This window comes from Mirounga leonina, unplaced genomic scaffold (assembly GCF_011800145.1).
Source record: "Mirounga leonina isolate KUSES-001 unplaced genomic scaffold, KU_Mleo_1.0 Mir_53, whole genome shotgun sequence".
Lineage (NCBI taxonomy): Eukaryota > Metazoa > Chordata > Mammalia > Carnivora > Phocidae > Mirounga > Mirounga leonina.
Window position 1 is genome coordinate 65,858,474 of NW_023270807.1, and position 24,232 is coordinate 65,882,705.

General features: G+C 42.4%; 1 protein-coding gene and 1 pseudogene across 2 annotated transcripts in view; one reads left to right on the forward strand and one right to left on the reverse strand.

Annotated features, from left to right (window-relative positions):
• METTL24 (methyltransferase like 24) overlaps positions 1-24,232 on the reverse strand; it is a 155,173-nt gene that overhangs the window by 103,103 nt on the left and 27,838 nt on the right. For both annotated transcript variants that reach the window (XM_034991804.1, XM_034991803.1), the window contains exons 2-4: positions 17,692-17,790; positions 10,484-10,623; positions 2,100-2,328 (exon numbers count right to left, since the gene is read on the reverse strand). In XM_034991804.1, the coding sequence (XP_034847695.1) occupies positions 2,100-2,328; positions 10,484-10,623; positions 17,692-17,790 (468 nt within the window). The remainder of the gene's footprint in view (positions 1-2,099; positions 2,329-10,483; positions 10,624-17,691; positions 17,791-24,232) is intronic.
• Positions 23,723-24,133, forward strand: LOC118001594 (annotated as a pseudogene).

Consider the following 24,232-nt stretch of genomic DNA (forward strand, 5'->3'; position numbering starts at 1 on the left):
GCAAAAAAAAAAAAAAAAAAAAAAAAAAAAAAACTATGAAAAATTATCAGTCTCTTTTAAATTCTTCAATAAGGATTTTTTAAAGCAGCAAATATATACCTGGCAATTCTGACCCAGATCACTTTCATGTTTATTTTTTTTTATTGTGGTAAAATACACATGACATAAAATTTACCATCTCAACCATTTTTAGATGTCATTACTAATGTTTTTAATAAAAATAAGTAGCCTTAGGAATATAAAAAGATCCTTTAGAACATTTATCCTTTTTAGGTACTACTGTAAATATTTCTGCTGTCTCAGGGGCAGCATGAAAGATCTCATGGTTCATCCTCAGCATAAAGGTTTGCCCACTGCAACTCCTATGGAGTTGAACAAACACAATTCAGGTGCATACCTGGTTATCTGAAAATGCATTTTCCATAGGAAATGTGGCTTGGATAAATTATATCCACAGGTCATTTTTCAAAGCCCTATTTTATCCTCACATTTACCAAATCTTTTGCTGAGATATTATCAAAAAAAGCTGTCTCTACAAAGTCTATTCTTTGAAGAGTGAGGGTAGATAGAGCTAGGGTGTGAAGAGCATGAACGTGGGGCAACAAGAGTCCCAAATGAACACAAAGAATCTGTAGCTAGCTCTTTGAATAATCAAGAGTTGACATATTAGAGAATCAAGCCTGTAATTTTCAACCGTTTTTTTTTTAAACAGGTCTCTGAAGGTAACAAATGGCAAAAATAAAATAAATTTCTGAAAAATGTTCCCATCTCAGTTTCTGTTTGGAGATTTTACTCTCCAAATCCTATATGTGTTTCATTAAGGCTCCCAGTTATTAAATGCTAGTTACTGTCAATGGCAGAGCAAAATACAAATCAATAATTAATCACATGTTAGAAGAGCAGCAAATTCTTTTTTTTTTTTTTTTAAGATTTTATTTATTTATTTGACAGAGAGAGAGAGGGAACACAAGCAGGGGGAGTGGGAGAGGGAGAAGCAGGCACCCCACAGAGCAGGGAGCCCGATGCGGGGCTCTATCCCAGAACCCTAGGACCATGGCCGGAGCCAAAGACATATGCCTAACGACTGAGCCACCCAGGCGCCCCAGAGCAGCAAATTCTTTGAAGTGGTTCTTGAAGAAGCTCCTGCAGTCCAATTAAAAGGAGTTTAAAAAAAAAAAAAGGAGAAGGAGGAGGAAGAGGAACAGGAGGAAGAGGAGAAGAAAAAGAACAAAGCAGAGGAAAAGCCCTTTTATTAAAGATCAGGCAGCCAACTCAAGTTTAAAATTGAATTCCATATACACTGTTTTTCAGAAACACCCATTTTGGCATGTTCTAAATCACATGCCATCTCTGACTGAGAACAGCAAGGCAAAATAGGCCAAGCCCAGGAGGGGTTGGCAAACAAACACAAGCCAAGTACACTCAGGAGAATTATCTAGTATTTGCCTACAGAATGCAATTGGCTTGGGTCTACACTAAAAATTGCTTTCAAGGAACACGGATTAGAGATTGGGTTTCTTTTTGCTATCTATTCACAATAAGATACTTGTAGAGATTTGTCATCTTTTGACATAATTATATCAGTTGCAACACACATGTCCATTCAATTTTACAAAGTTCGTTTTAATCAAAGATATACATATGTTCTGGCCTTCAAGAGCCTGGAGACTCAAAGTAGTTGCTACAACAGTGAGAAACACAATTCATGGGCAATCTCTTATCAAACAAAAACCTGGCCCCGATTACTTTGTATTTGAGACTGACATAAGTAGTTCACTCTGTCTGAACATTTAAAATCAATTGCCAAACGAAAATGGGACTCTTGAGGCCATGCCAGAAGTAGGTTTCTTACTTCCTTGCCCAGTCTTGGCCAAAACCCTAGCACTACTCAACAGCAACTGCAATCTACAAATCAACTTAAAGATCTTGATTCCTGCCAAAACTTTATGTCTACAGAGCTGACTCTATAAATAATGATGGGTTATCATCAGTAAGGTTGAAACTGGATCCTCAACTATCCAATTCTCGGTTTGCATTTTTTTTTAAGTTGATGAGCTTGTTCGCTTTATTTCATTATGAAATCAAATTAAAACTCTCACCTTGTGATGCCCAAATTCATTCAAAATGGTGCCCAGTTTTCTGGTGTTGCTATGCGGTTTTTGGGCAGCCACAGCTGGATGCGGGTCCCGCCAGTCGATAGACAAGCGGTGATACCAGAGGCGCTGACTCTCCAGAATATGAGCCGACTTCACACTAGGATCAAAACGATGTACCTCACATCCATTGTTGGCCATGCTAACCTCAAATTGGGTATCATCACTCCCTAGCCTATAAAGAAAAAGGATGGAAATCAATAACAAGAAAACTATAATGAAGCAAAAGTGTTGGATTGACAAAATGATTCTAAGGCCAATTTTCTTATTCTTATCAAGTTTTCTCCTGTTTTAACACACAGCTAACTGCACACATTCAATAAAACTTCTTCTTTCACAAAAAGCATTAGAGCTAAAAGCTTCTGGGTAAAAAGCAAGCAGAGAAATCATCTGCTAAATGCAGACCAGAGAATCACATGTTCAAACATGTACAGGCATACCAAATTAATTTTTGACAAAGATTTAAACCATAGCAGCAACGAAACAAGACTGTCCAGTGATCTTAAGAGGTTTTCTCAGAATACGTCAAAAATATAAGCGTCGGGATCAGTTCCCTTAGGGAGAGGGGCGGTCTACTAATGAGGTAATTTGCCTCCATTCTAATGGCCACAATGCATGAGGTCTGACTTAAAGACAATAGCTGTTTCCTTAGAAATGGAATATAATTTAAAATAGTACAGCTAAAGAAAAGGCAACTGTGTGTGGTTCTACTCAAGAAATAGAAGAGATACCTCATCTAAATTCACATCAACAGGAGGAAAAAATTATGAATTAGTTTTTCTTAAGTACCCAGTATGTAACACATCATGTGGAACATTCATATACTTAACACATTTTTAATTTACTCCGTCATATTACTCAGACATATTAGGTGGAGTTATATTCATCACTTTGATTAAAGCACCAGTTTGGATGAAAAACATGAAGTTAAATGAAAGAGGACTATTTTTTTAAATGGTGATTATGGCTTCTTTGCCCGAAATACTATAATTAGATGTGATTTAAGATACCAAAATCTCAGAGTATCTATAATACATTGACCAAACCTGAACCCAGTGCAGAAATGCTTCATTCTCTTAGACTTTACTGTCTCAGGTATTTCATAATTTGGAAACATACAAGCTCATTGGCTAACAATTATTGACCTGCTTTTAGGTGACTAAAATAAGTCTTCAGTACAGAAATCCTCCACCTAGACATTCTTACTATACTCTTATTTGCCTTGTTCTTTACCTTTACTTCTACTCCACTGCTTTTTCCCTCGCTGGACCCATGGCATGTTAACCCTCTGCTGTCCCTCAGCTGTAATTCTCTCTACCCTTTTGGCTAGAAGATTTAGCACTCCTCTCACAAATGACAGATTACCCGACAGATCCTGTTTCCTATTTTTATATATTTTTAAAGATTTTATTTATTTATTTGTCAGAGAGAGAGAGAGCATAAGCAGGGGGAGCGGCAGGCAGAGGGAGAAGCAGGCTCCCAGCTGAGCAAGGAGCCCGATGAGGGACTCGATCCCAGGACCCTGGGGTCATGACCTGAGCCGAAGGCAGATGCTTAACCAACCGAGCCACTCAGGTTTCTCCTGTTTCCTATTTTTAACCTCTTATTGAACCCACACAGCTCAGACCATTGTAATCTCTATCCTAGTTTCCCCCCAATTTTTCCATGATCTAATCTGGTGTGGCAGATTGACTTGCTGGCTCTAATTCTTCACTCCTTCATACTACTGCCATGCTATGCTCATCATGGGCAGAGTGTCCTTTCCTGCCTCTTGATTTTTTGGCTTGACTATGTAATTTGCTTTTTGGAAGGAAGTGACAGTATGCCAGTTCTGAGACTAGGCTTTAAGTACTTCTGTCCACTCTCTTGTATCATCCTCATGATGAAAACTTATCCTGGGTAGCTTGCTGTCTCAGGAAACTAAGAGATATGAGAGGCAGAGGTACCCCAGTCGAACCTCCAGCCTTCTATGAAAAACAGAACTGCCCTTAGCCACCTCACTTTGAAGCCTCCCCACTGAGCCCAGACTCAATCAACTGAAGCACAGCTGATGTGCAGACATATAAGCAAGAATAAATAATGGTTTTAAGCTACTGAATCTTAGAGTGATTTGTTACACAGCAACAGCTAACTTATAAACCTGCCATGAACTATAAATCCAAGAATTGAATAAAAATGACGAAACATTTTTTAGTAGACAGATTTCTTTCTGTATATACCAGAATGTTGCCAAATGCACCTGCCCCAAGCGATTTTTCACTTAATTGAGTATGTTGAAAGTTAGATGAGCAAACCAGTGTTATTATGGGTCACCTCATGAAAAGTGGCAGTTTTGTAGCTTTACTAAGAGAATATTATGTCAAAAAAAGTACTCATTAAATATAATTTGTATATAAACTTTCTAGAGTACAGAAATTTGAATAATTTCTTTCTGTAAATTTTCTCAATATTGTTTTCAAGGAAACATTTTCTACTCTATCAAGACTTCAAAAAAATTTAAGGATTAAATTAAACACATAGACTTTTGTAACTAAATTTTTTAGTAAGGCACTTTATTATATATTGATGTTTTCAATTTAAACTAATTTTTTATAATAAAAAATAGCAATACTCACAGAAAGAGTTCAAAGAAATAGATAAAATGAAAAGTAAAAGTTTTCTAGCTCTAGAAATTTTGGCCACTAATTTCCAGAGATAATCACAGTTAGCAATTTTTTGTGTATCCTTCCAGAAATTCTCTACACATGTACAAGTGTTCTCTATTAGAGATATCATAAGCACACACATATATATTTAAGTTCATCATCAAACAGCGAGGAACTATTTTGTATGATAAACTAAATAACATCAAAATATTGAAATTTGTCATTTTGGGGTAATTCATGTTACTAAATAAGAAATACTTAATACATAAGTGTACTAAATTGGAAAGTAATAAACAGCATTCATTGAATCAATGTCTATAATTCTTACTTTCATTTCTTCAAGTGGTACTTCTTCAAATTTTTATTTAAATTCAAATTAGTTAACACACAGTGTAATATTCTGCTTATTTCTGAATCCCAAGTGCTGAGCAATGAGATGAGTGCTGACAGAGAAATCTACAAAATGCTGCTCCAGTGAGAGAAAACTAGAAAATTAGGTAGGATCTGGAATTCCCAGAATACATAGTACAGTATCCAACATGGCAACGGGGCAGGCTATGTTTCACTGTCTTATTTGTGTATATAAACAAATATTTATAAAGCACTTTAAGGGGCACCTGGGTGGCTCAGTCAGTTAAGCATCTGCCTTCAGCTCAGGTCATGATCTCAGGGTCCTGGGATCGAGCCCCATGCCAGGCCCCCTGCTCAGTGGGGAGTCTGCTTCTCCCTCTGCCTCTCCCTCTGTCCGTCCTCCAGCTCATGCTCTCTCTCTTGCTCACTCTCTCTCTCTCAAATAAATAAATAAATATTTTTTTAAAAAAGCACTTTAATATGTTTAAGGCACTATACTAGACACCAGAGACAAATAGATAAATTAAATATAACCCTTGATCTGAAGCTCACCAGTCGTAATGAAGAGAGATTTCTGAACAAATAACTATAGTAAAATAATGAAATAACCAAAACAAAACTATCACTTACAGCAAAAAAAAAAATGTATTTAGTATGTAAGAAAATCATTTTCTGCTCTTATTTAACTGGAAAGAGAATTCACCATAGAAAATTCTCCTTTAGGGGCGCCTGGGTGGCTCAGTCGGTTAAGCATCTGCCTTCGGCTCAAGTTATGGTCCCAGGGTCCTGGGATCGAGCCCCGCATTGGGCTCTCTGTGCAGCAGAGAACCTGCTTCTCCCTCTCCCTCTGCCTGCTGCTCTGCCTACTTGTGCTCTCTCTCTGTCAAATAAATAAATAAAATCTTAAAGAAAATTCTCTTTATAGGGACGTTCTACTTAATGTTTATTCCATGAAGCAAGAAATGTAGATCATAAGGCTTCTATCTCATGATCTAAGACAATTGTTCCATTCCCTGCCACCACATCTGCATTCCAGCCAGCAGGAAAAGTACAAGGAGAATGAAGGTCACATCCTTTCTTCCTAGGGCATGGCTTAGAAGTTCAACACATCACATTCACTCATATCTCATTGCTCAAAGCTAATCATATGGCCACTTGCAGCTTCAAGGAAGGCTAGGGTATACAGTCTTCAGCAAGGTGCCAGGTGCCCTGCAAAACTCACAAGCTCTGTTACCAAAGGAAAAAGGAAATATATCCCCAAGAGAAGTGAAAACATATGTCCACACAATGAATGTTCACTGCAACACTATTCACGATAGCCCAAAAGTGGAAGCAACCCAAATGTCCATCAACTGATGAGTGAATAAATAAAATGTGGTATATCCATATAATGGAATATTATTCAGCCATAAAAAGGAATGAAGTAATGATACATGTTACATCATGGATGAACCTTTATGCTAAGTGAAAAAAGCCAGTCACAAAAGGCCACGTGTTGCATGCTTCCATTTATATGAAATGTCCAGAATAGGCAAATCTATGGACAGAGAGTAGATTAGTGGTTGCCTAGGATGAGGGGTGAAAAGCAGGAAAGGTATTGGAGAGAAAATGGGAATGACCGTTACTGGGTATATGACTTCCTCTTTGGGGTGATGAAAATGTTCTAAATTTGACGTAGCAACGAGAAACCGTTGAACTGTATGTCTTAAATGAGTGAATTGTATGGTATGTGAATTATGACTAAACAAAACTGTTTAAAAAAAATAAAAGCAGATATAGGGAAGGTTTCTAACTGTGACCACCGAAGGCATAAAGGTGGGAAGAAGTAAGACAACTGTGTCCCCAGGAATTTCAGTAACCCATTCTTCAATGCTGCAGGACCCAGAGAATCTGGCCAAATGGCCAAATCTCATCTATTATGAGATCTAATAGATAATTAGGTTATCTATTATCTGATTATTGAGGTGATTATGATTAGATCTGTAAACTGGCAACAACTAGAGGGGGAGAAATAGGTTTTTCAAAGCACAAATGACACTGAATAGTGGGTAAAAATATGTTATAATTGTTAGTTTTTGTTAAATAACATTGTGTGAAATGCCAAGATTTCATCTAAAACATATATTCTCAACAGGGAAGATATCACCCCTAAGGGGGCAAAAATCCATTCTTGGTAGCCAAGAAAACTTCCTCTTTTTACATAGAAAGCACAGATACATACATTACATAAACAGACAGTTTATCTATGGCTTTAAAATTTCACAGGGTGGGGTGGTGATTAGGAAGAAAATTATCTAAAAAGGATCTTTGGGTCCATGATTTTCTGATTCCTCATTCATATATACTACGAGCTCCAGCTATGTGAATTAAACTATTACAAGTTGAAAATGTTTGGCTCTGGAGCTTGTTCATTCCTCTTGAAATGCTCATGGCACCCAGAAGTCCCAGCTTTTCTGCTTAAGATACTGGTTGTTGCCTAACCATGTGTCATCTATCAAACGTTCTTCTGTCTCATGCTGAGAATTTATGCCTTGAAACCAAATGGTGCCAGCTACCGGAGAACTAAAAAAGAGATGAAAAAGATTTACCTATGCATAATCCCAAGTTCCCTCTTCCACTCTCGCGCCTACCCCTGAAATAACAAACTTTGAAAGGCAGGATAAAATAGGTGATTTTTCCCCACTCACTTTAGCTACCACCCTCCTCCCCCGCAGTCCTCACCCTTCACCTCCTCCCCCTCCACCTCACACAGAAGACTTACAGGGCGGGCCCCAGCTGAAGAGGTCAGGCAGATGACATGATCATCTAAACCCACAGCCCCTCCTTTCTCTTCTCTTCCCCCTCCCTGTAATATAACCTTCCTGTACAGCACCTTCCCCTATCTTAATTGGTCTATTCTACCCCCATTTCAAAGTTGAAAAGGATCTGATTTTAATTTTCAACTGAACTTCACACAGAGTGCACTCTCCTGGAAAAAATGCTTTTACATTAACTGCAGAATAAAAAGCTTTGACTCCTAGGAAAGACATTCCAAACTCTGAGATAAGGTGGAGGTGATTCCTGCTTTAGTTCTTGGGATGGAGGAAAGACAGGCAGCCTTTGTCTTCTGTTCCTCTGTCCTCAGATCTCTTCTCCTCTCTAGGAAGATTACCCCGAGCCGCGGCTTTATCCGTCATCCTCAGTCTGCCTGGGAATGACTGGGCACAGCAGTGACCTGGTCTTGCTACTGCCAAGAGTCCTGGGGCTGAGAGCACATACTGGCCTGGTGTAGGGGCCCCATGACCCACCTGCCACCTGCCCTCCCTGCCATCTCGCAACTACCCCAATACTCCCGAACACTGAGAATCTGGGGCCCACATCCCCCGTTCTTGTGCCTCATTTCAGGACCACCGCTTCTGGCCTGGGTCTCTTTCTTCCCTCAGCATCAACTGGAATGTTGTCAGCTGATTATTTTCTTGCCTCCAGGCAAGGAATTCACCTGAGAAGGGGGTAGGCTTCTCCTGGCTCTCAGTTCTGAGTCACAGGGCAACCTCCTTGTACATCTACAATCCAAAGCATCCTTTTTTTACCCATCTGAAATATTTTTTTTAGTTTCGTTTTCAATTAAGCATTTTTTTGGTTTTGAATCAAATGTTGGCCCTTATAATCTAGTCACGTCTGTTCCCAGCGGAATTCAACTGTTCTTATCTAAGCTCTTTATAAAGTTGTGTTTGAATAGTGAACATTTCAATGAAAGTAAGAAACTACCTTTTCACATGAAGTAATCTGAAATCTTAGAGCAGAACTATCTTATCTAATGGCTCTGAAGTTTAAGGAAAGCAAAAAGGAATTTAAAGATTCCCCCCCCCCAATAGCTTTCCCAGTTTCATTTTACTCAGGGATATGCTTTAAATGAAATTATTCCAGGGAGTAAAATCATAAGTAAAATACAAAGGCAGTTCAGAGCAAGAAAACAGGACCAAGCTGAGATCTCCAATTTGCATGTGGTACTATGCAATTACTTTTATGACCTACTTTCATACATTTTTAATATGATAGAAAATAAAGGCTACTGTCAAAACTTCCCATTCTTTCTATAAGCTTGAAGCATAGCTGGTGGGCTCCCCTCTGTTCTAATCAAGTGGCTGAGCAACTAATTTCCTAAGCCTCAGCCTCCTGGTTTAAATCACAGCATAACCAGCGTCTCTCCCTAGTCTCCTTACCTCAAGCAATCATTTATGTAGCAAGCATATATTGAGTGCCTACTGTGTGTACCAAGCTCCCCTATTGATACTGACTCTTCAGTGAACCTACAGAAGAACGGTTCCATTATCCTGAAACTCTTATTTGAACTCTTTCGTTTTTACAAAAAGTTCACAATGACTGTAACTAAGAATTCTTGTTTGGTAAAGTTTGACAACGATGGTGATCCTCTGGGCACATACCCAAATATCTGCCTACCCCCCCCCTTTATCATCTAGGATTCATGAGTTGTTACTCATGTATGTGAATATAAATCACAGAAGTGCTGAAACCTATCAGTGAGAAACAAGCACAAGACACCTGTTAGGGTCCCCAGTACTTTTGTAATGGACTTCAAGGGTCTTGCCTAAGAACCTCATCACACAGCTTCCACAAAGAGTCTGTGGAATAGGGTATTCCCAATAAAAATAACTCTTCTCTGCCTTTTTTTGAGACACATATTTGTAAGTTCAGGTCTGGATGTGAGTACTACTGTAATTGGTGAAATAGTCTCATTACTTTATATTTGCCCTTTTATAGAAGGCTCTCTAAATCCATTTGTATATTTAGGTCATTTTCAGCCTGAATAACTGAATATTAATATTTCCCACAGTTTTGACAAAATCACACTGTTTTCACAAGAATTCCCTTTTCTTTCTTTTTAATGTAAAGTACACACAGATTTACCATTGGCCCAAAACATAAAAATCCAACAGTGGCCATTTATCTTGGGTCACTCATCGTAAGTGTGTATAGCATTTCTGATATGCTTGCTGTTCTTCTTTCTCTTAATTCTTAATCTCTCTCTCTTTGTAACAAGGATGCCATAATTCCAGCTGGAAGTCATTGGCTGCACCAAGAGGCTCATCATCATGCTGAAAATTGAAGTTGCCAACTTGCCACTAGCCCAATGGGAGAGAAAATGGCCCCGGCCACTTCCAGTGATCTGCAAGTGCAGTGCCTGGTTACATGTCAGCCAGAGGGGTCTGAAACGATGGCAGGAGGCAAAGTATAGCACCTGTTATACACCGCGACCGTTCATAACTTTGTGTTGCTGAAAAAGCCTTGGCCACTTGCAGGAGTGTTTTGTGTTCTGCTACAAAATGCACTTACCCTAAAGAGTAGAGGCGGCATTGCTTGCTGCGGATCTGATGAGCTAAGCCAAACCTGTCATCAAGACAGACTGACCAAGGCTTCTTTGCAGGGCTGGAGTCAGTAGTGAGGCTGTCTGTGCTCATGTGATTGCATGCAATCTGTAAGGATTAGAAATCAATATGAATAATTTAAAGCATTGGATGATAAATGGCAGGTAGGGAGTAACTGCTTCCCCAGTCCCTGAAAGCCGTAACAGGAGAGTTACATCCTTCTCCACTGCTAACTAACTACTCCTTTCCCCAGGGAAACACAAGACTGCTGTCAAATGTTCAGAGGAACTCCAAATACTGGATTTAGAAGGACACTTGTGGAGACTGTAGGTAGGTTTGAAGGGAAGTTAAGCGCTACTATAGGTATATAGCACAGAGTATGCAAGGGAGAACAAGTCAGGAGCAAAGGTGGCAGAGAGGAGGGATCCAGAAAGGCTTTGCAGAGGTGTGTTAGCCTTGGAGGATGAACAGAAGTTGACCAGGAAGCTGAGATCAAGAGAGGCATTCCAGACATGGAGAACAGTGCTGGCAAAACACCAGGTCTATAGCTCACAGTGTTCCTACAGGAAGTTGTGAGATATGATTGTGGGCACGGGTCTCAGAAGGATACAGATTATCAATTCCTTATCTCAGGCAGATAAGCTGGGACCACCGTGGTCCAGAAAGGGAGCATGCATTATCCCAGGTAAACAGCTGATCAAGGGTCAAGTGAAATTAATTCGTCATTCCTGCTCCCCAAACCATATTCTTTGTGAAACAGTGTACTAATGAGCTTCCTCCTAGGGGAGAAGAGCAAGAGCCCCACGCAGGAAGGAAGCTCTTCCTGAGCTAACCAAAGCGCTTCTTTTAACTCATCCATCAAAATTAGATAAGGAAACCAAAGGAACATGTATCTAAATCAAGCAGAAGCAAGTCTCTGATTTCAAACGCACATTAAGCAAAGACCCTGTATAAGGAATTCTGACTTGTGTTTAAGGCTAGCACAGTGTGCATGACTGGGGCTGCTGGAACCAAAGAGAGCAGGTTCTGTGACCAAGGTATTCTTCCGTGGCCAGTATTACATTACTGAGCATCAGTTTTCCCCCTAACCCCTCAAAACGCCCATCATCATCATGATGCTCCACGAATCATGCAGCAGCTCTGGCTGTCACATCATGAACAACAGAGCACTCCATGTGCAAAGGATGTTCTCAGGTTCATTACTCTGATTCACTGGAAAACATAACAGCAAATTATTTTCTTCTTATGATGATACTCTAAATTTGCCCAATTCTTTTATTCAATGGAGCTTCCAAAATTCTAATCTGAAAAGCTTATATATATGTAGCTTATTCAATGGATACGGCATCTCCCTTACTCTTGCCGTAATCTAGGGCTGCTGGCCTGGAAAAATCATCCAGCACTATTTATCAGAGATAAAGGAGAGAGTCCATTGCTAGGATTTGCACAATTTAGAGGGAAGCTTAAAATACGAAACCCTATATATGTATTCTTCCCCTCAACTGATGTCTTATCACTGTTTAAAGGGAAAAATAGAAAATGGAATCGAATCTTCTCTCAAGCAACTATTACAGAATACATTTATTAAGTGGGTGCATCAACATGTTAATTTGTATAATTCATTTCTTACTATTCTCCCACAGATATGTGGAAATTATGCTTCTGTCTGCCTACTTCCTAGGCCCCACTCACCCACCAAGGGAGGAAAAACTGTTAATCTAATCAATCAATGTTCAATGTGTTCACTGGGCCCGTCTTACTAGTGGGCGGGTTACTGTGCCTTAAACATCGGCACCTTCATTGTTGCTCTGCCCCACGTTCTGCCCCACTGCAGGTGGTCAGATAGGCAGTTCTGTAGGCCCCTAAAGCATAGCTGGACCTCCTAAGCCTGTCCCATTTGCTCTAGGGCAGCTTCCTAGAGTATTTTTATTACAGTTGTATGATGATTCCCATTTCTTTGTGTGTACTCTTCCCTAAGAACCTCTCTAATCACAGAACAGGATATGGACATTCACAGGTTCTTGTTCCTAACTCTCTCCTAACACCACTGAAACTTAAGTTTCGCCTCTCCCGCCATGTTTCTCAAGGTGTGGTCCACCTACATTCTGGTGGATCCAGGAGGTACTTGAAAATACAGATTCCTGAGGCCCACTCCGGATCTGTAAAGTCAGAATCTTTGAGGTGGATGCCTGGGAACATGCATTTTAATACACTCCTCCAGGTGATTCTTCTGCAGGTGGTCCTGTGAGTTTACAGACACCCTTTTGTAAAGCCCCACAAAAGATGAAACGATCCAGCCTGGCCTCACCTGTGCCTTAGCAAATTCAGGGAGGAGGCTGCACTTGGGCCCGAGCTTTAAAATGAAAACAGCAACCCCTCCAAACCCACCCCTAGCAAAAAGCCAGCCACGCAGGCAATGACACTTAGGGAGAGGCCTCCAAGAATCAGAAATAATAAGGGTCAAGGTTCAGGGCACTGAGGTTCAGCTGCCCTTCCTTTCAATGTTGGGGAGGAGAGTTTTAGTCTATTAAAGGTGACACTTCAAGCATTTCTTCTTCTGCAGATTTCATCTTGCACAGATATATCCCTGTTGAAAAGACATTCTTTTCCATTCACTCTCTCTGCTAATGTTGCCCTTTCCTCTCCTTGCTCAAAAATATAACACAGGAGTTTTTCCATTTTAACCATTTATTACCCATCTCACTGGTAGACATTAGCTTTTGAAAACAACTAGGAGTACTCGGTAAAATTCAGCTCCTAAAAATTAATTAAATATTGATTTTTCAAACTTTCTCATTAAGATTTATGGCCAGGGCTTCAAGAAACTCTTGCAAGCAAAATAATTGAGGGCAGTAACTCCTAGCTAAGCCCCAATTTCAGTAATTATGTTCTCTCTCTCTAATTCCCCTTGTAATTTTAGCAAATTAGGCCTGGACAAAGGAGAAGAGACTCCAGGAAAAAATATTTTCTGAAATGCATTTTAGTTATTTAACTTAAAGGGATTCATTTATTTTTTTAAATTTTATTTATTTATTTATTTGCTTATTATTTTTTAATCTCTACATCCAATGTGGGGCTCGAACTCACAACCCCAAGATCAAGATTCACATGTTCCACCAACTGAGCCAACCAGGCACCCCATAAAGGGATTAGTTTATTCTCATTTCATTTGGTATCCCAAAAGAGGGAACAGAATTTCTGGCAACCCATAAGTAGAATCTGACAAAGGGAACCCTTAAAATCTGGGGACTTCTGGCAGAATCACTTCAATGATCAATTGTATGTTTATGTAATACCGTTATTTTGAAAGGCAAAATTTAAGGAAAGAATTGTATTTTTGTTGCTTTTATCCTGGGGTGTGTGTGTGTGTGTGTGTGTGTGTGTGTGTGTGTGTGTAGCAGTAAATATAATAGATACAATTGTTATAAAGTTGTAAAGTCTGGGGCGCCTGGGTGGCTCAGTTGGTTAAGCGACTGCCTTCGGCTCAGGTCATGATCCTGGAGTCCCGGGATCGAGTCCCGTATCGGGCTCCCTGCTCGGCAGGGAGTCTGCTTCTCCCTCTGACCCTCCTCCTTCTCATGCTCTCTGTCTCTCATTCTCTCTCTCTCAAATAAATAAATAAAATCTTTAAAAAAAAAAAATCCTTTAAAAAAAAATAAAGTTGTAAAGTCTGCATCTCCAGGGCTTGGATTTTTATGTTATTCTTTTTTTTTTTAATTTTATTTATTTATTTGACAGAGAGAATGAGACAGAGAGAGAGCATGAGAGGGGGGGAGGATCAGAGGGAGAAGCAGACTCCCTGCTGAGCAGGGAGTCCGATGCGGGACTCAATCCCGGGACTCCAGGATCATGACCTGAGCCGAAGGCAGACGCTTAACCATCTGAGCCACCCAGGCGCCCTATTTGTTTTTGTTTTTTTTTTTAAGATTTTATTTATTTATTTGAGAGAGAGAAAGAGCACAAGAGGGGGGAGCGGGAGAGGGAGAAGCAGACTCCCTGCTGAGCAGGGAGTCCGATGCAGGACTCGATCCCGGGACTCCAGGATCATGACCTGAGCCGAAGGCAGTCGCTTAACCAACTGAGCCACCCAGGTGCCCGATTTTTATGTTATTCTTACAAATAGATAGATGGGTAGATGACTGGATGGATGGATGGATGGATGGATAGATGGATGGATGGAGAGACAGATAATGTTTTAAAATCTATTTTTTCTTTTTTAAAACAGAAACTGTTGCTTAATTTTGTGCTGCAAGGCCTGCTTCCTAGAGGCATATGGTTTGGGGGCGGCCATAAAAAGCTGGATCTGGAGCCTTCCCTTAGAACAGAGCACTGTGTTTATGATTTAACCATTTCTTGTTAGCAGCAGACAGCGTATCATCGACTCTGGAACTCAGAGATGTAATTCTGGTCTTTGACATTAGAAAACAATACCTAATTAAACTGAGCTTGATGTTGTGCACACTCTACCAAACATCCCATCCTCTGGGGTTTCCTTAAAACTTCAGGACCTCAGTGTCTCATGTCATCAGGGCCACCACAATGCACAAGTCCAGGGGTGCCCCCCCATTGAGGTCTAATGCTGCACTGTCCCCTGCCCCGTGCTTCTGTTTCCAAGCTCCCCTGGTCTGGGGAAACTCCCCCACCCATCCGTTCCCCCCGCCCCTGTTAGGGAGCGCACAACTCTTGCATCCCAGCTGTCTGCCAGTATGTGTTGGTATTGGATTCAGCTTGTCCGCCCTAGTCAGTGCCGGCTACCAAACAGGTGTTTAACAAATGCCTGCTGACTTGAGGAATGAATACATCGGTGATGCACACATCAAATGCTGGGCCTTGCTGTGCAAGCTTGAACACAGATTTGAGGGAGATCTTTTTTTTTTTTTTTTTAATTTTAAATAGCAGCATAAGAGGATGGGGGTGGAATTTGCTTTAGTACCTTCAGAGGGTTTTTTCCTCCCTGGCCCATTATGACTCACTACTGCTAACTGTGGAAATTTTAGGGAATAGTGACTCTAATATACTTCCAATTTTGTAGGCTTTCATTGTCAAGATGAGTTCTAAATGAAGGCTAAGCCCCCAAAACAGCCAAAAAAACAAAACAACAACAACAAAACCCCCAAAAACCTCTGCATTGCATAGAGAGGGGGAGGGAACACTGTTTAGCAAAAGATTCTGATTAAGAATCAGTTAGTGTCATCTCTGATGAGCTCCCACCCGCTGGCTTCCCAGTGACTTAGAAGTACAGAAAACATAGGACCTCACCTGGGCAAAACGACCCCTGATTACAAAACCACCGTGAGATCTAGAACTTTATCTCAGTTTTTCTGGAGGATGAAAATCCTTCTAGTGAGCTTCAACAACCAGATCTTTATTGTCACACTCATCCAGCTGAATAATATGTCCATTTATCTACCTTCCCAACTAGTTTCTTAGCTGCTTGAAGGCAGAGACTGTATTCCCAGGGCCTGGCACAGCTCCTGGCACGAAGTAGGTGCTCAAAAATACTTAGTAACGATCCTATACTACTCTCGGCAGAGTATAAGCTTACAGAACTGGGAGAAACCTAAGAAATAATTTAATAACTCTCTTCCTTTTCAAGATCAGAGCAGTAAGAGCTAGAGAAGCAAAATAAATTGCCCAGGGTCATATCAGGCTACATTGTAGGATGCTTTTCTTTTCTCCTCAAAATTTTTCTCCTCTCAACGTATAACTCATGGGAAAAATCCAAGAGGGGCTTGAAATATCCCTTTCATGCCTCATGAACTTCTTCTAAGTAAATATGCCTTTTATAAGTTACAGAACATTAACCTGAAATACATATAAAATGGAATTTGGAGACTTTTACTTGGTCAACTTATTTTGGGGGGTGGAGCCCATAGTTCTCAAATTCATAAAGCTAACACCTCGCATTTTTCTCTGGTGTCTTAAGGGCTTCTTAAAGTCGCAGTCAAGAGGTCCTTCATGTAAAAACCAAACCATAAAATTAAAATTTCAGCATTTTAATTAAGTCTATCAAAGTCCACCAAATTAATTTGCAGCAGTAAAATAAGATGCAATTATGTAAAGCACAGGGATCAATTTATCATCCTACATAACTCATGATTAACTCAACAAGCTTTTATTTCCATGTCTAGGTGACAGATATTAAGATCCAATTGTCTGACTGCATCATATGAAAAATGGGACTTTCTTTTACCCCTAAACTAGCCTTCCAAAGATCTAGAAACATATTCTCTCCACAGATGAAAAATGGGCTCTGCTGCCAGGAAGGCGTTGGAGGAGAAGTGGGATGCCCAGAACCAGTGGGCTGAAGGGACATCAAAAGAGCCTGGGACCTCCAGTGCCACACCAGCCCCCAGGGCACCTTCCCAGTGGGCCTACGTACCTTCTAGGCAGTGTGAGTTCCTAATTTCCTAACACCTCTCAGTTCAGGGCAAAGTTTCCCTTGGGCTTTGATCTTTTCTAATGTCTCTCTGTCCCCAGGATCAGGCTACTTGAGGATGGAATCTCCTGATTGGCATGTCAAGAGCCATAGATTCTGCTTAGTGGACAGTCCCTTTCCTTGCTGGGGGCACAGACTCAGCCTAGGCGGGAGCTGTCACAGTGTGTTAAGTGACTAATAAACGCCGATGCTCCATCATGATTTTCAGTGCAATAAGAACTGAGTGCCTTTGGATTCGGTAGCTTCTCAGACTGCCTGCAACATCTCCTCGGCTCTCTGGCCTAGCGGGTCTTGGTCTGCCAAGCATCTGTGGGGGAAGAGTGAAAAGGCAGATTCCTCCAAATACAAAATGGAACTTGAACCTCCAGATGATGGTTTTGTTTTGTGACACACTTGACTGCCTACTCACGGGCATGAATCTGTAGCTTCAAAGGGCTTTCCAAAGCAATTTGCTAAAGTGGGTCTTTAAAACACGTCGGGATGAATCATTAAAACATTTCAAGATGACAATACCCCTGGAAGGCAGAAGATGCTGAAGCAAATGGGAGGCATCTTATCTGCCTCTAAGTAAGTGGATAAATTTAAGCAGCAAGGCCTCAGAAACTCTGTCCTTACCAAGTCCCTACCAAGAGTCCCTGAGAACCTCCCCACCCCCTCACTGACCAAACCCTTTTTTAAAGGGGGCTGCTCAGCATCTTTCGCAGGGTTTCCAAACCCACTTGCGCCTGGAATACAACCTGGGGGGTGCTGATGTATCTCAGGAACCTCAAGACTTCTTCATCCAGGGACTGAGCAGGACCTGCCCATGGCTGGAGATCTATATGCCACCGGGGACCCTGCAAAAGACAGAAAACAGGTCCATGTGTAAAGGGTGGAGGCGCTCGCGGTGGGGGTGACAGGGACACAGACTATCAGTGGGGCTGCACCTCTGCTTTAGCTGCTTGCAGAACGAACATGTCTGAGCACAGCAGTGGGGGGCCTGTCTGGGGCTGCTGTCATTAAGGTCACCACAGCGACAGGGAAGCAAACAGGGCCTGAGAAATTCCAGCTACTGGCTTAATAAGCAAAAGACTGCAAAGGCCTGCAGACATCTGACTTCTGATCCAGAGCAAACTCCACTTGACCCCATCAGGCTCTCCCGACTGTGGCTTTGTATGACACAGCGCCATTCCCCATTCGAAGGAAAACTCCCCTATCTACTACAGTTTCCAAAGCTTCTAGAGCTTCAGAACTCTGCCCCTCCCTAAGGGCCAGTTTTGTTGTTGAGGCATCATAATGCCTGAAATCCTGGGGCCTTCCCCAGCACAGGGAGACGGGGCGGCCCCCCTTGGTGTTCCAGATCTCAGCGTGCCTGGCATCTGGATCTGTGCACCTGCAGGAGAGGACCCCGAAGCTGTCCCCACCAGTGCTGACAAGGGTGGCCTTCTAGCAAGGGGCTGCCACCTTTTTTTTTTTAAGTAGGCTCCACACCCAATGTGGAGCTGAATGCGGGGCTGGAACCCACGACATGGAGATCACAACCTGAGCTGAAATCAAGAGTCAGATGCTTAACCGGATGAGCCGCCCAGATGCCCCAAGGGGCTGCCACCTTTCAGCAGAGGACGTGAGGAGCTCCCACAAGCAGAGCAGTTAGAGATGAACGCTAGGCCCCCTTTTGTAGCAAGGGTGATGGGATGGATGAAGGGTTAGGGGATCGCAGTGGTCTGGAAGAAACAAAAGTGGGATCCCTCCAGTTGAAGGGAAGCACTAGTCATGAAGTTCTTCCTCGACTTCAAAGTCCCCCACCCATAGTTATCACCGCTTAGAAACCTCCCAGAGGCTCACTGTGATTCTAACTGGGAGAGTAGGGCTCAGGGTGTGGGGGTGGGGAAGCGGGTGGGTGGAGAGAAGCCCCAGCAGCTGGCAGGGTGAATGTCTGACATAAGGAAAGACTCTGGGTGTCTTGGCATAGGGGTTCCGGCACAGTGCTTAGACTGGGCCCTTAAACCGCTTCTGTGCTGAGGAAGAAGGCAAGGGAAGTTTCTGGGGACAGATGAATGGGCCATTCATGTAAACACATTGTCCTTCACTCAGGTATTACCACGGTCTGAATGTGTGTGTGTGTGTCGCCCTCCCCCATATTCAAAGGTTGAAATCCTAATGACCAATGTGATGGTATTAGGCAGGGGGGCCTCCAGGAGGTGCTCAGGTTATGAGGGTAGAGCCCTCCTGAATGCTATTAGTGCTGTTCCATAAAAGATCCCACAGAGCTCTCTAGCCCCTTCCCCCATGGAAGGACATGGCGAGAAGGCAGCAACCCGGAAGAGGGCCTTTCCTGGAAACCAATTCTGCTGGCACCCTGACCCTGGCCTTCCAGCCTCCAGAACTCTGAGCAATACAGGTCTGCCCCTCCTTGTAGTAGCTGAGCGCCCTGCAGTTCTCGAGACTTAACGAATCCTCGCTGATCTCCCACGGGCTGCCTTCTTCTCAGCTGCCAGTCTCCTGGGCGTGTGACCTGGGTCGTCTTAGAGGGGCCTGTGCTGGGCTCAATGCTCTACTGATACGCTGATACTATCTGGAAATTCTTTAATAATTTTGGAACAAGGGGCCTCACGTTTTCATTTTGCACCAAACCTTACAAGTGGTGCAGCCAGTCTGCCCTGAGGGGCACCTTTTCTGGGTACACAGGCTTTTCTTATAGCTGTTCTTGTTCTGTGAAGGCTGAGCAGAGACTCTAATCAGAGAAAGCCTGAGAACATTAATATATCTTCCCAGTAATACCGTCCACCACCACCCCCCTACTTCTTTTCCCTTCTCTGAAGTAGATGCTGATTACCATTTGGTCAAACAATACTGAGGATCAGTCACTCTGTGCCAGACAGAGGTCTACACAGATATGAACAAAACCTGGACTCTCCCACAAAGGGCAGTCTGGTAACTTTGACAGGGAGATGGTGAAACATTAGGGAGAGCAATTCTTTTCAGGAAATTATTTAATTATGAAATCATACATTATAAGCACATTTAAATACAAATACCTCCCAGTTTTGTTTGGTCACGTTCTTCTCATATCACATGAGAGAGTGCCTTGCCACAACACAGTGCTCTTTGGCCAAACCTGTCTAGGCCTGGGGTTTAAAACTCCCCATGTCCTCATCCTATGGCCACTTACAAGTGCCCCCCAGCATCTGGCCCAGGAGCCTCTTGATAAAAATGATAAAGTTCACACATGACGGTCTTCCTTGAAATCAGGGATAAGTAAACTCTTTCTATAAGGGGTGAAACAGCAAATAGTCTAGGCTTTGCAGGCCATACAGTGTCTGTTGCAATTCCTCACCTCCTGCTATAGCTCATAGCAGCCAGACAGTGAGTAAACCAATGGTCATGGCTGTGTTCCAATAAAATTCCATTTACAAAAATAGGTTGCAGGCTGGATTTGGCCCACACGGCTGTAGTTTGCTGACCCCTGATCTATTTGATTCTAATTTAGAGACAGACTGGCCTAGAAGAGAGTGTTTACTTGAAATAATGCAAGAGAGACAGATTAGGGTATCTAGATTATAACTAACTTTGTCATCTGGGTGACCTGAGCAAGTATCAGTCAGAGTTCTAGCAGGATACAGTGGGCTCCTTCCCACGGGCTAATTTGAGAAGAATTTAATAGAAAGACTATTTATAAACGTGTGTGCAGGGTTTAAGGAAATCCTTAAGGAATAATGCAATACCCACGGCTGGTAGCACCAGAGAGCCCTCACAAACCTTCAGCCTGAAGGAACAAGGAGGAAGAGGAATTTGTGGAACCCAGAGTGGGACACTGTATGGAGAAGGCATTCAATAAAGGAACAAAGCAATCCTAGCACATCCAGTCCTATTATATACCCACACTAACTGTCAAAGGCAAAAGAAGGCAGAGAAGAGGGAGGCTATGGTTAGTCAGCCTCTGGGGGTGCAGAACAGGAAGAGAAGGGTGGAAAGTGGATCTGGAGAGGCAAATGGAAGGTCTCCTGCATCGCTTCCTTTGGAAAGAGGCAATGAGACTTGACCAGGGCGTCATTCATTCATTCAGTGGACACTCATGCCTCGTACCAGGCTCTGGGTTACAATTTAACACAGGATAATTTAATACAGTTTTAACCCAATAAATGCAATGCAGTTAGGTAGGGGCTCTGACAGATACCTCTAGAGGGTAAATGGGGTCACAAAGAGATGGAGGACCCAAGTATAACCCCAACATAAATGCCAAAACATACAAATGCAAATTGTGGCAAGCAGTCTCCACCTCAAGAAGCCCTAAAGTTTCCTTAAAGAGATACCCTAAACCCAGCAGGAGCCGCTTAACCTGAGCAAACACACATAAATAACTTCACAGATCAGTAACAGTGAATCTGCATGGTCAATCAGTATGGTAAAACTATAGAATTATCTTCAGGATCCGCAAACAGGATCCTATTGCAATCTGATATTGCTCATTTCCAACCGAGTGTTGACCATGATGCAGCTCAACATGGCAGCCGGAACAGTGACGAGCAGCTGAGGAATCTCAGGTGGAGGTATAATACAGCGAAGAGATGCCCTAGCAGCAATCCAGCTTAATGCTTTGGTTGAGCTGTTTAAAAAACATTTCACATAAAGTAATGTTCTTATTGGAATCAGTCTGACAGCAGTTCGTGATTATTTCCCCAAGGAAACCACTAGCTTTTATCATCTCTTTCAATTATCATGTGTCTTAATTCTCTAGTGCACACATCAATATTTGTCCTTCCAAACATCCCGCCGACAGAATTCTCTGAGCCCCTTAAAACACCAGTGGCTGGTGTTTCATAGAACAAGCCAAAAACAAAACAAAACCAAAAATGTTTTTCTTTTAAAAAAAAAAAATTATCATGATTTTATCCCCCAATAATTCCCTAAATGCCGGCATACACTGTTATCTATATGCTCCAAACTGCATGTGGCCAGAATGATGCTATCCCCATCACTCCCAGGAGGTGGAAACAGGGATTCCCAGTCCTGTCTGCCAGCCCCGCTTCCTCTCGGGATGGGTAAAGGAACAGCTTCAGCAGAAGCGGGTGCTTGTACTATCATTCGGGGCTGGTCTGGCTGTCCCCAGCAGACCTGCGCTAAAATGTCAAATGGAGGCCACACAATGAGCTGCCACAGAGAAGTAGCACCATCTTAAGCCATTGCAGGGACGAGGGCCCCTCTACTCCTTTGCAGTCCGTGGTCCTGCCCCTTGAACCACCAGGCCACTCATACAAAGGAGCGCCCCCCCCCCCCCCAGCACAGATAGGCAGCTCAGGGAAGGCAGGGTTCCAGACTTCTGAGGGAAAGAAGCAGCCCCCACTTTGTTTGTGAAGGCTTTCTCTGGCACTTTCTCCAGGCAACGTGCATTGAAAAGTGAGCTGGCTTCCTCTAGTATGTTTTGAGTGCAGAGAAAAAATTTCCAAAAATTAAGATTAAGGACAGCAGAAGATATATACTGCTAACTCATGTTGTTCTGGGGCTATTTTGCAGACATCTGAGATTCTGCACCCCATGGGGTAAAAAAAAAAAAAAAGTGATCACTGAGTCAGTCCAAGCCAGTGCACACAGATAATGGACCTGGCTCAAAAAGACCACAACAAGCATAGCCGTGAGGCTTTCAGATATTTTTATAATTTATGATTTCAGCATTAAATTTGTTTCTTGAAAAAAAAAATGATTCTTTCAAGCCAAAGAAACTGAATTCCAAGATTTTACTATTAGAAGATAGTGCAATTCCAAGATTTTACTATTAGAAGATAGTGCAAAAAATAAAGCAATGTTTTAAAATACTTTTTTGCCTACCAGCCTACACTTATGCACATAACAGGAATGTCTTAATTCAAGACCACAAGCCCCAAGCAAAACTGGCTGCATTAAAAAAAAAAAATTATTAAGAAAAGCAGACCCACCCATAACCCGGAAAGAGAGCCATCGATTCTGCTTGGTGCAAAAGCTTTCATTGTCTTGAAATCTGGAATAACAGCTTCCTTCTTCACAGGCAGTTTCCCCCACACACGTGAATGACCTCATGGGGCCCCCATAGAAATTGTCAGACAAGGACCATACCACCATCAGTTACATGAGCATTTTTTAACATATTTGTGTAAAATACAAATATAAAATAAGCCAGAGGAAGGCTCCTAATAGTCCATTCCTCTGTGTTTCAATGCTACAGTTCTTTAGGGATAAAATTATAGGATGAGTGATTTAAATAGTCAGTTTCTTTATCGTGCTGGTAGAGTGCTTGGGATCTTTTTGTAAAGTTTCAGTACTCCCAAAATGCACATTCCCACAAGTGAGTAAGTTCCTGACAGGTTTCAGAACCAGCAATTTTCGGTTGGGAGAGATGGCCAACCATTGATTGCATTTCAGTCGTGCCCGTGGAAAAGAACACAGTTGTGAGTCCTTGAGTCAAACTAAACAACCCACTGAGCATGTGCTGATGTGCTGATATTGGGGAAGTCTAAACTTTCTCCAAGAAACAAACCCAAAACAGGCAAAATATATTTTTTTTGCAATTGTGTGCTAATTAGGAGCATCTGTTAGTGGGCAGGAAACAAAGATTGAAGGAAATTGTTTATTCCTTTTTAGAAGGAGAAGGGGGTTGTGGGAGTTGTAGGGTTGGGGGAGGGGGGGCACAAAACAGGGCCCAGGGAAGAACCTGGGTCCAGGCGCAGCTGAGAGTATGCGAGCATCAGCCACTACCTTTCTGTAATGCCCTTAGGTAATCATGGTTTTTAGGACTTGGCCTGAGCGAGTGTGCGGGGCTCTGTGCGTCTCTGGGGTGGCAGCTTACGCACCTTCCCCTCTGCAGGCTCCTGAACTTTTTTCTCACGGTTAGTCCTGCTTCCAAAAGAGCAGGGGTCTCTTTGGGGTCTGCCACGGAAACAAGATGACCAAGGGGACGCCATCGTTTGGAAAGCGTCGCAATAAGACGCACACATTGTGCCGCCGCTGTGGCTCGAAAGCCTGCCACCTTCAGAAGTCCACCGTGGCAGATGCAGCTATCCTGCTGAGGGCAAGAGAAAGTGTAACTGGAGTGCCAAGGCGAAAAGACGAAACACCACGGGGACCAATCGAATGAGGCAGCTAAAAATTGTATATCACAGACTTGGGCATGGATTCCCTGGAGGAACAACACCTGAGCCCAAGAGGGCAGCATCCAGTTCATCTTAAGGATTTCAATGATTTGTCACACAATTAACGTTCTGGTTTAAAAAGAAAAAAAGAGCAGGGGTCAGTTACACATGTTGTGGTGACATTTAAAATTCAGGT